The following is an 11923-nucleotide window of genomic DNA, read 5'->3' on the forward strand; positions in this document are numbered from 1 at the left end:
TGTGTCCACTCGATTTAGTTTTTACCCTGGCATCTTTATTGGTACACGCATCCTCTTCCAGAACCAGGGCAGGCGTGAATGTGTGCTGTGTATGTGTGTGTGTGTGTGTGTGTGTGTGTGTGTGAGTTGAAGTGTGTGGTGATGCTCAGTAGTTGAGGGCCTGGTAGAGGTGAAGCAGCCTCCCCAGGGGCGCGTGTTCGTTCCCTTCCTAAGCTGCTGCTCAGCCCAACACGATTTTTCTCTGGTAGGAAAGAATGGGCTGAGGAGCAGAGCTCTGTCTCTTTGCGTTAGGAAAGATAGACCAACTGGTTGGTCTTTGCGAACAGCACCAGTCTGGAGCTCTCTAGTTTGTTTACTATTTGCTCTCTGCTGAGGAAAGTCCGATGTGATCAAGAGCAAACTGGAGGCCACTAGTCTGGGAGGGCAGTGGGGAGCAGTTCTGGCGGACTCGGGTGATAATCCAAACTCCATCCCAGCACCAAATCCCCCTGTCCTGCTAGCCCCGTAACCACAGGAGAAAGTAATTTCACTTTTTCATTCTGCAAGTTGATTGAAAAGCAGCATTTACCTTCTCTCTCACTCCTCCTCTTTTGCTCCCCCTACTATCCCTCCCTGTTTGCATTCCCTCCTCTTCCTCTCCCCCACCCACCCTACCGACACCCCACAAGAAATCAGGGGGGTGAGGAGTTGGGGGGGAGGGAAGGGAGAGAAAAATGTCTCGAGTCCCGTCTCTCCCTCTCCCTTCTTTTAAGACTTAAAAATCCTGACAAGTGAAACTTAAAGGTGTTTACCTTGTCATCAGCATGTAAGCTAATTATCTCGGGCAAGATGTAGGCTTCTATTGTCTTGTAGCTTTAGTGCCTACGCCCCGCCTCTGGTGGCTGCCTAAAACCTGGCGCCTGGCTAAAACAAACGGAAGGCAGCCCCTGAGCCTCCACTCAATCCAATTAAGGCGGACTTGGTCCACTCCGTTACGTGTACATCCAACAAGATCGGCGTTAAGGTAACACCAGAATATTTGGCAAAGGGAGGGGGAAAAAGCAGCGAGGCTTTGCCTTCCCCCCTCTCCTTTTTTTTTTTTTCCTCTTCTTCCTTCCTCCTCTAGCCGCCGAATCATGTCGATGAGTCCAAAGCACACGACTCCTTTCTCTGTGTCTGACATCTTGAGTCCCCTGGAGGAAAGCTACAAGAAAGTGGGCATGGAGGGGAGTAACCTCGGGGCTCCGCTAGCGGCATACAGACAGAGCCAAGTAGCCCAGCCGGCTATGCAGCAGCATCCGATGGGTCACAACGGGACCGTGACTGCCGCCTACCATATGACTGCTGCTGGGGTCCCCCAGCTCTCGCACACCGCTATGGGGGGCTACTGCAACGGCAACCTCAGCAACATGAGCGAGCTGCCTCCTTACCAGGAGACCATGAGGAACAGCGCCTCGGCCACAGGCTGGTACGGGGCCAACGCGGATCCACGCTTTCCCTCCAGTAAGTGTTACCCCACGAGTGGGCAAGAACGAAGGGAATGGTGAATGCGGGGGAAGGGAAGCTTGGTTCACTGAGGGGACGTCCAGGCAGCGGCGCAAAGGAGTAGGAGTGCAGGGAAGCTGAGGGGGTCCTCCCTCTTCTACCTATCTGTCAAGGGAAGCAGAGAGAAGAAGGTGTAACAAGGTTCTGGGTGTCCCAGACAACACTCAATGGAAAATCTCCCTGTATTTGTCTCCTTCTTCTCCATACCCTCCCTACCTCTCCCAGTACCTCTTTGGAGAGGTCTAAGAGAAAGATGAGGCAGAATAATATAGGTAGAGACTGTGTCCTTACCATGGGGAACTGTTTCCTGTGGGAATGAAGCAAGTTCATGGGGGGGGGGGGGGGGGGGGGGAGGCTAGTGGCATCAGGGAGCTACAATTGCGGCCTGGCCTGAGATTTCGGAAAAAAGCAAGAAGGGGGTTAGTCTAGGGTACAAAATACAGAGTACTCTTACTCCAACCACCAAAGAAGTAACTAGAGAAAGGAGGAAGGAAGTGCTGAGGGGAAAGAAATCAACTAAGTCCTTTGCTCTGGAGGGCAGGAGACTTCTCTAAACAGAAGTAGGCGGTTTCACCTTCCATCAATGGCTGAAGGGTTGACCGGGTGAGGAGACGTGTGGAATATGGGGGGTGGGGGTGGGGGTGGGGGATTAGAGCTGTTTTAGCCTGAGGATTTGCCCAGCCCCACAATTCCAGATATCTGATTTTTCTCTCAAATATGAAGCCCTTCCTTCCTTAAGGCCCTCAGCCTCTTCTCTCTATCCTATTGAAATGAGTTCGGTTGGGGGTTGATCCAGGCTTTTCCAGGGGAACTTGCTTCTGCAGAAGCAAGTAAATGGGAATATATGTATATAACACATCGCCCAGAAAGCGGGAAATCTGAATTTCCGGTCTCTGGACTGTAGTGAGGACTGCATCTAGGATTCCCGCAGAAGTCCCTCGAGGACTGCACTGTCTCACTGCGTCTTCTAGATCAAGAGAGAAAGTACTTTTTTCCCGCTCGAAAAACCAAAACCAAAACCAAAGCCAAAAAGTAATGAAAATCCCCAGCCTCCCTTTTCTCTGCACAGGGGATTCCCTGAGCTGGTGAGCAGTGTGCCTGGACGGGACGGTCAGGGCCTAGAGGGGTGGGGTGTGTGGCTGTAGTTAGGGGGATCTGAGGCAGAAATGTCTCCAAGGTCCCCAGCCCGACCCATGTACTGTTGTCACCTTGCAGTCTCCCGTTTCATGGGCCCCACGAGCGGCATGAACATGAGCGGCATGGGAGGCCTGGGCCCTCTGGGGGACGTGAGCAAGAACATAGCCCCGCTGCAGAGCGCGCCGCGACGAAAGCGCCGGGTCCTCTTCTCCCAGGCGCAGGTGTACGAACTGGAGCGGCGCTTCAAGCAGCAAAAGTACCTGTCGGCTCCTGAGAGAGAACACCTGGCCAGCATGATCCACCTTACGCCGACCCAAGTCAAAATCTGGTTCCAAAACCACCGCTACAAGATGAAGCGGCAGGCCAAGGACAAGGCCGCTCAGCAGCAGATGCAGCAGGACAGCGGCTCCTGCCAACAACAGCAGCAGTCCCCTCGGAGGGTGGCAGTGCCGGTTTTGGTCAAGGATGGCAAGCCATGCCAGGCCGGTTCCAATGCTCCCAGCGCTGCTGGCCTCCAAGGCCACCAACAGCAGGGGTCCGCGGCTGCGGCCATCACTGTGTCCAGCAACGGCACCAGCCTGAGCCAACACCCGAACCACCAGTCCAGCAGCGCTGGTCAGTCCCCGGATCTGGCCCAGCACTCCGCCAGTCCTTCGTCCCTCCAAAGCCAAGTGTCCAGCTTGTCCCACCTGAACTCTTCGAGCTCGGACTATGGCGCTGCCATGTCCTGTTCTACCTTGCTATACGGTAGGACCTGGTGAAAGGATTTCATACCAAAAACAAATGAGCCCTCCCTCCACTCTCCACATTTCCCCACCACACCACACACAGATAAGAATCAAATAAGCTGTTCCCACGTTATGTTTCAACTTTTGTTAATAGTCTTTACCCGTTTAAACAAAAGAAACAAAACAAAAACCAAACTGCTGGACGTCTTTCTTTTCTGTGCTTTTTAATTTTGTGTGTTTTAATAGAAGCAAAAAAGTGAATTTAAGATTTCTTTAAGGAATCTTTAAACAGAAAGAGACGGACAGAAAAAGAAATACTTTGGGGGTTTCTTTTAGGTGATAAAAATGGGTTTAGAACGCCTGAATGGGGCTTTTCTGAGAGGGCCATCGTGACTTTAAAAGTGTGTGTGTGTGTGTGTGTGTGTGTGTGTGTGTGCGCGCATATATATATATATATATACACATTTATGTATGTATATATAAGCACAGGTATATCATATACATATACATGTATATATACGCAAACGTATATACGCATATATATGGGTATAAATACTCTATACACATATATATACAAACATACTTATACACATACACACATACACACATACTAGGAAACAACATTCACCCACACACATAACCAGCGAAGTATACTCGAATGTAAATACAAGGATTTCTTAAATGGGAAACCTGGGGAAAGAGGAAAGGCGCCTTTACCAAACCCACTCGCCACAGAAACAAAGGAGGCACAAAGCATCCCAGGCTTCAATCCCTCAGTCTCCTCCTGACCCCCAATCTGGCTGCTCAAGGCAGAGGAAACATTTTCACTGACCTTGGTATAACATTTTTTTTCTTACCTTTGATGTGAACCTGTAGCTGTATAATGCTGTCAAAAGTTGGACTAAACATCTAGTTTTTAGTATCTGTATATTTTGTTGTAAAAAGGAAATTCTGCAACTTCCCCCTACCTATTCACCCCTTCACATTTTTTATGGACATTGACAGATCCGTGTATATTATTTGGCAGTTTGGTATTTGCGAAGTCAGTCTTTTTTTTTTTTTGTAACTTATGTAGATATTTGGCTTAAATATAGTTCCTAAGAAGCTTCTAATAAATTATACAAATTAAAAATATTCTTTTTTTCTTCTATTAATACCCCTTTTAGTTCTAGTGATTGTGGGAGTTTGTTGGGATTGAGGGAGGGGCATATCACCACTCCCTCAGGGAAATTAGACTCGTTTTAGGTTCTCCCTAGAGAAGGATTCAATCTTCAAGAGTTTCTGAGGTGTGGAAGACCCAGATCTGTTTAGATGGAGACCGAAGCTTTTGCTCAACCTACTGAAAAAAAATTTGTGGCCACTCCTGGTAGGCAGATATCTTGAGGATTGGAAAGGAAAATTATATAGCAAGAGATAGAAAATGAAGAACAAAAAAAATCAAATATTTAATCCCTCTTATTTTAGAAACAAAATCTCTCCTTTGTTCTATAAAACATTAAGAAAATTCTTAATTCCTCCACTGGAGATGTAATTTTAATAATGCTGAAAGATGTCATTTTTAAACGAATTGGTTGTGCTAAGAATTTAACCTTTATGCTCTAATCCTGCATAGCTTTCCTGCAAGGCCGTTTGAATTAGCTATGTATGTATATGTATGTCTCTTTCAAATGGTAGTGCTGAGAGGAGAAGAAGAGACAGAATTTGTGCCCTTAAAAAGCTATTTCTGCGGACTGATGGAGACTTATTGAATGCAGGTTCACTGGCTCTACCGTAAGAGTTTCTTTGTGGATTGTTTTCTTTGCAGGTGATTTTTAGCTGAATCACTAGGATAAGGAGACAAGAGACATGTGAGATAAGGGTTGCAGGGTTATGGGGACAAGGCTGGAGGAGCCTTTAGAATGGAAGTTATAGGTTGGCTAATGGTTAAGGCTTTATTCGACTTGTATCCAGCTCCGGAATCCTAAATCCTTTCTGCAAAGAATCTTTAGCATCACTCTACATCCTTTCTTTCCTGATTCCTCTTTTCTCCCAATTTTCTTTGATTTTCTCCACCCTTTCTCTTCTCCAGGAAGTGAAGGAAAACAGCTTCAAGGGTAGGTTGAATTAAGGAACTCTCAAGGAATTAAAAAATGGGAGTATTAAACTGAACTGCCCACAAGTTTTCCCCTCCCTCCCAACCCCCACTCAAATAGGCAATGGAAAGTGCCTGAAAGAAAGAATTGGGATGGGAAATCTCTAGAACATCATTCCTCGCCCCCCCCCCCCCCCCCCCCCCCCCCCGCCACCTAGTAAACTGAATAGATTTAATTATTTGCAAAAATGCTGAGGGAAAATGGCAAGTTTCCTCACTCACACCTTTTTTTCCTTTTCCTTCCTTTTCTACTCCTCTCTTCCTTTTCTTTTCAGTGGAAGAAATTAAAAGATTCATGTAGGTCTCTATGCTCTCTCTAGGGACACCAGAGTTGGTGAAAACATTGCAAAACTTCAAGGTAGTAAGCCCCCTTTGTTAGCTTCCTGAAAGCTTTTCTGTTTTTGCTCTCTATCAAAGGATTGCATTGGTGTTCTATGTATAGTAGTATTTGATTGTCCTGTTTAGGATAAAAATAGGAAAGTGGGTTTGGGAAAGGATGACGCTGGAAAACATGTCTATTATTTGAAGGGAAATCAGGAAATATGAAAAGAATTTACACTTTCAAACCAACAGAAATCAACACTAAACTTTTAAACATCGTGGGCGTTCCCTTCCAGCTACGTTCTGGGTTCAGCCAAAGAGGGACCTGGGGTTTGGAATTAGGGGCTCAGAGAGGAGCGAACAGGTAGGTACGCGGAAAAATTGGATTGTAGTGGGAGGGGACATAGATCTATGGAGGTAGAGAGGCGTCTCAGCTCCACGCTAGTAGCTGGTTCTGGGTAATACCCAACTGGCTAATTCTGTACACGAATTTGTCTTTCTTAAAGTAGATTTAGTTTTTCCATTAAATAAACTCTTTTACACCGTAGTCCGCTGTCTGCTTAAAGTCTGTTGACTTGTTCCAAGGAAAGGTGAATTCATTTCTTTCTGTAGCACAAAATTCTGGGCAAACAGGATTCCGGCTACATTTACATATCAATCACGAGAAATGCAAACAAACGCTTTAACAAATTTATGGAGGGCCGTGGAGGATTTTTTTTTTCTCTCTCTGACAAACATAGTTTCTAGGACACTTAAAAATATTACAAACTTCTTTGTGGAGAAATAATTGAGGAGTGAAGAACTAAGTGTGCGGCTTTTGAATTATTCCCAGCAGAAATATATTTCCTGCTTGTATTCCTAGTCTGACCACATTTTTCACCCCTGGGACCTCCATACAGCTAGGATGTCTTCTCCATTCTTTGGATAGTCCCCCATCTTTGGTTCATTTTCGGTTTAGGCAGAAAGCATGCCTTGTTGCCCTTCTCAGAGTGGCACCTGAAGTAAGCAGTAAAATAATCCTGTAGAGTCCACAGATGTTTGGGTAACACCTGTCTTTTCCATCTTAGGGTTCTCCCTCTTTTGATAGAAAGGGCTCTGTGCCTGAACCCCAAGAACTTTCTTCACCTCTATCCCTACTCCCAGGCCCTGGCTGACTACTTAAAGGAGTGGGGGGGGGGAGAAATGCAGAGGGAATTTTTCTCCCTCCCTCTCTGATGTAAACATGAGACTACTCTCAAGAGCCCTGGAGTGCAGTTGTAGTGTTATTGGGGGTTGAAACCAGGGAATTCACCATGTTTGATGTTTAGTATCAAAAAGCATTTTGCTTTGCTACCCGCCCCCACTCCACCCCGCCCCCCCCCCCCCCCCCGGCCTTTGCCTGAGCCGAAGAAAATAGTAGAAGCTTGGGAATCTAAAGGCAAGAACGCCCTGACTGAACTGGTGTTGGATGGGGAATGGAAGTGGGAAGGAGGAAAAAGAGAGAAAAAGGAAATGGAAGGAGGGAAGGAAGAACCAAAACTGTTCTCTCTGCTTTCCCTCCAAGGAAACCAGCTATGCAGTGTTGGGGGGGGGGGGGTGGAATGGCATGGGAAGACATGCAGGCATGCAGAGACAGAAAGGCAGAGAGACAAGGCAGAGAGAGGAGAGGAAGGGAAAGAAGGGAAGAGAGGGGTAGAAAGAAGGAGAGAGAAAGTGAGGAACCAGGGAGTCAAAAACACAGTTTTCAATGTTCAGTGTAAACTGTTCTCTGCAGAACTTCCAAGTGTTAGGAGACAGCTCAAGCTCAGAAAGATGGGCTGGCTTTGGGTGAAGTGCCTAACTGGTCCAAATAGTATAATCAGAGAAAACCCCATGCTAATACTGAGATAAATCAATTCAGGACATAATTTATAGCAGTAGGCGATCAGTAGTTATCCATCTATTCCTCTGGGCCTCAAAGACAGGCACTTCTTTCTCTAACTAGGAAGGCTGTGACCTCTTCAAAAAGGCGGAGTTGAATGTGAACAACTACAGTTTCCCAAAGGATTTTTGATTTTTTTTTTTAATGGAAAGATTTAGGAAGGTGGTCCTGGTTATGTTGTCTATGTGTTGAAAGTGAGATCTCTGATATAAAAATTATAGCCAAAGGTTTTATAATTGAAGAGACTGATCAAGATGAATCACAACTACACACACACACACACACACACACATCACATGGATGTGTTTAATGTATCATGGGGTGAGGGTCCTGAAGGGAGGAAAACAGAGACAGTCTTAATTTCGGCATCATAAATACAAAAGTAGCAAGAGTATCTTCCAAGGCGTTAAGAAGAAATGAGATCGGGTTTTTCTGGCTTCCAGCACATTAGGTATCAGGTAAGGTCACTATTTTCTATTTTATATCTTTATCTTTAAAGAGGTCAATTTAAGAAAAAAAAAGTCTAGGATACAAAGGAAGAATTCTGATAAAGAATATACTTTTCCTTACATTACAAATCAGATAAGATAAGAATCTACTTCATTATCAAAAAGAAACTTGTGAGAATCCAGCTTGAATTCAAATTGGATTTATCCCATCCACTATCTACCCTCAATCATTTCTAAAGTAATATTGATTTATAGTGATATATAAAACATGTAATAGAAATCTGAACTTGGGTTGATACTTTGCTTGTAAGTCAAGGTCTTAAAAATAAATAATACCTACTCTGTAATCAAAGTGGCAGATTATAGACTTGTTTTCATAACTCTATGCAAAGATCACAGTTAGGATATACTACAGAATTGCCTGCTTAGGACCCTGGCCTGCTATTAGTTCGTGTTTTCCATTGGAAAGTTGTTTTCCTGTGGTGTAGACTCCTCTGTGGATTTGAAGATACAGCTTCTTTGTTTACTTTTCTGTTGGAAGCACTGGCAAACTTTTCTTAGATCATGTCTTTTTCTTCTTCCTTTCTGCTTTTCATGACTATTTACTACAAGCAGAGTGAAATTTTGCTTTAACATGTAACCAGAGAATTTCTGCAGGAATTAAGTAAAAAGTTAAGTAAAGAGAAGGGAATTATCTATTATCAAATCCATTGGTAATTTTGGAGTCTTTAGACATAATGATTACATTCACTTGATGATGTGGCTATTATACTTGGGAACTTGACACCAAAGATTCCCTCGACCCAAAACTTGGGAGCAATTTTCTATTTTCTACTAGAGTTGTTGCTGAAGTGGTCGAGCTCATTTCAGTCTGATAGCGACCTAATACTGCAACTTCAGAAGCTAATTTGTTTTCCTCCCCGCCTTCCTCTCTTTTTAAGACACTGTCTGGTCTCTGTTTTCAAAATATTTATTACTTTTTTATTTCAGTAGAATTACAGAAATGAAGTGTTTTAATTTCACTTAGGAGTGTCATTTATTTATTTTTTCATTCCATGATTGCAATTTTTGTTATGTCTCAAATGAACACAGTAAATCCAAGGACAAGGCTTTATTGCTTCTTCATCTGCATATGATCAACACTCCCCCCACTCCCATTACACACAAACACACACACACACACACACACACACGTCCCTAGAGGTCACTTATAAAGTCTGTCATAATAGATAGAAAGCTAGCCTTGAGGCCAGGAAGACCTGGGTTCAATTCTACCTCTGACAAACATTGGCTGAGTGGTCCTGGATAAGTCACTTAACCTCTCCAGGGCAACTTTATAAAACTATAAGTTTATGGGGAAGGTGGTGATCTGGTAAAGGTAGTTTCCTCAGGAGTTGGGGTGGAGGGAGTTCCCAGTACCTTACACTGCATATAATGATAGTTATTAATTTTCCTATCAGAAAGATGTGCATATGATCTCTCATGATTTAATTGGTGTAGGAATACAGGATACTAAATTGGAAAGAACAGGTTCTCAGAAAGTCTCCTTACATCTTTAGTCCTCAGTATCCTGATCTGTTAAATGAAGAGGTTAAGTCGCAGATTGCCTGTAAATATCTCTTACAGCTGTGAATCTATGATCCCCTCTACTAATGTATGTCAGCACCTGATCTTCAACAATTTTAGAAAGTTAACTAGAGCACTGAGAGTTTAAATGTTTTGAATTGTGCAGGGTCAAATGGTATGTGTCAGAGGAAAGACTTGAATTCAGGTCTTCCTGGCTTCAAGACTGATTCTCTGTCACCTCCATGTAATACGCACACAAACAAACACACACATATTGTATGTATGTGTATTTATTTAAAGAAGTGAAAGATTCCTAAATATAAAGCATTTTCTTTTAAAACAATAAATCAGTTTCATATGGGTGGGTTGTGAGTTTTTAGAACTTTTAGATAAGAGATTGAATGACATAAGATATATTTGTTATATATGAAATTTACATAATCAGCTTTATTTTCAAGTATTTTTCAAATACTTACTGTGCATTTTTTGGCTACTTTAAACTTTTTATTAGGACTGGAATCTATTGTGGAATGTGGACATTTGGAAAATGGGTTTGTATTTTTTGGAACATTAAAATATGTTCTTAAACACACGGAAAGTTGTGGTTGGAGTGACTGTTGAGACTCTCAGTCCATGACAAAGGTGTTATGATGTCACATGCCAGAACACATACACATTTGCAAGTTTATTTTGATGAACTATCTGAATTAAAAATACTTCTTTTGGATTAACAAAACAATATGTCTCAGAATCTTCCCCCAAAGGGGAAATAAAATTGCTGGTTGTAATCCAATAAATGAGAAAGGGCCAGAAGTTTTCTTACTCCTAGTCTCTCCATTTGGATTCCTGGATTCAGGAAATTCCTTACTTTAACCACTTCAATGGAATTTCATTATCATATTGTTTGTATTTTAGTTTGTCCCCAGCATGCCCCGCCTTTGCATATGTTTATTCACTTTCCTTGATTACTGAGAGAAGATTGGAAAGAAAGAAAGAACCAGAGGTGAAAAGCAAGGAGGAGAATGGAAAGTCAGTGCTTACTTAGTCTGAGATTTTAAGAACTATGTCCATTGATCTTTCTGATAGGAAAATCACCAAAACGATTCATTCCCATTTATCCCCTAAAATTCCATATCCTTCCCATCAATTCTACTTCTGGAACGATGTCCTAAGCTGTAGAAATATGAAACTTTTATCAGCAAGTCTGTTACTGATTTGCCTGACTTCTCCAGTGTGGATATGGACTTGTGAGTACACAAATATAAACACTGGGATTACCTAAATAGCATGAAAATACTCAAGATTTTTGTTCTTCTGGAAGCAGCTACTCACTATCACTTTAGGGGCTAACAGGACAAACTACAAGAAGAAATGGAAATGACTCTGAAATGTGTGTGTGTGTGTGTGTGTGTGTGTGTGTGTGTATGAGAGAGAGAGAGAGAGAGAGAGAGTGAGAGAGAGAGAGAGATAGAATAGATGGGAATCCTCTGAGGAGATTCCAGAACCTAAGTTACTCAACCTATCTCCCATATCACATTGCTACATGAATCATTGTTGTGGCTATACTGGGATCGTATACTTTTGGGTATCCTGAGCTGAGGACATTTTCTCCTTCTGTTTCTGAAAAAACTCAAGAATGAAGAACAATATGAAGGCACCGATTGCAAACAAGTATAAACCTTGCAAGAATACTTATTGAACACTTTACATACCACCACCAGCAGTACCACCACCACTAAGAATAGTAGGTCAAAGCTGGAGCTTGGATCACTTTTCTCTTTCAATCTCAGTGCAGAATTGATTGTGCCTGCATGAGTATACACATAAGCACTGGCTGTAATCATTACATGGAACGTGTCATACCCCGCAGCTCACACAGAAATCAGACTTAAGATAAAAACACCAGTATCTGCTTATAACACTGCATGTTTTCTGTTGGACTCATTTCAAATTCAAAATGGTCTAAATGTGATTCATTCAAACACACACTCATATAATATTATGTTTACACAAATGTAGAACTTGGTTGGGCCAAAGAGAAAAATATTTTTCTGGGATAAACTGTAACATGGAGATTCTTATATATTCTGGTATATGGCTAATTAAAATATGAATACACAAATATCATTAAGACAAGCAGAGCTAATTGTTAAATATACTTGAAAGG

The 11923-nt window shown here is 42.9% G+C and overlaps 1 protein-coding gene across 1 annotated transcript; it reads left to right on the forward strand.

Moving 5' to 3' along the window:
* Positions 1-826: 826 nt before the first annotated feature.
* Positions 827-3584, forward strand: NKX2-1 (NK2 homeobox 1). The gene is made up of 3 exons (XM_027847442.1): positions 827-1003; positions 1106-1482; positions 2740-3584. Exons 2-3 carry the CDS (start codon positions 1116-1118, stop codon positions 3420-3422), a joined length of 1050 nt encoding a protein of 349 aa, XP_027703243.1. The 5' UTR covers positions 827-1003; positions 1106-1115; the 3' UTR covers positions 3423-3584.
* The last annotated feature ends 8339 nt before the right edge of the window (positions 3585-11923 follow it).

The sequence above is a fragment of the Vombatus ursinus genome, unplaced genomic scaffold (genome assembly GCF_900497805.2).
Source record: "Vombatus ursinus unplaced genomic scaffold, bare-nosed wombat genome assembly UNPS02015406.1, whole genome shotgun sequence".
Classification (NCBI taxonomy): Eukaryota; Metazoa; Chordata; class Mammalia; order Diprotodontia; family Vombatidae; genus Vombatus; species Vombatus ursinus.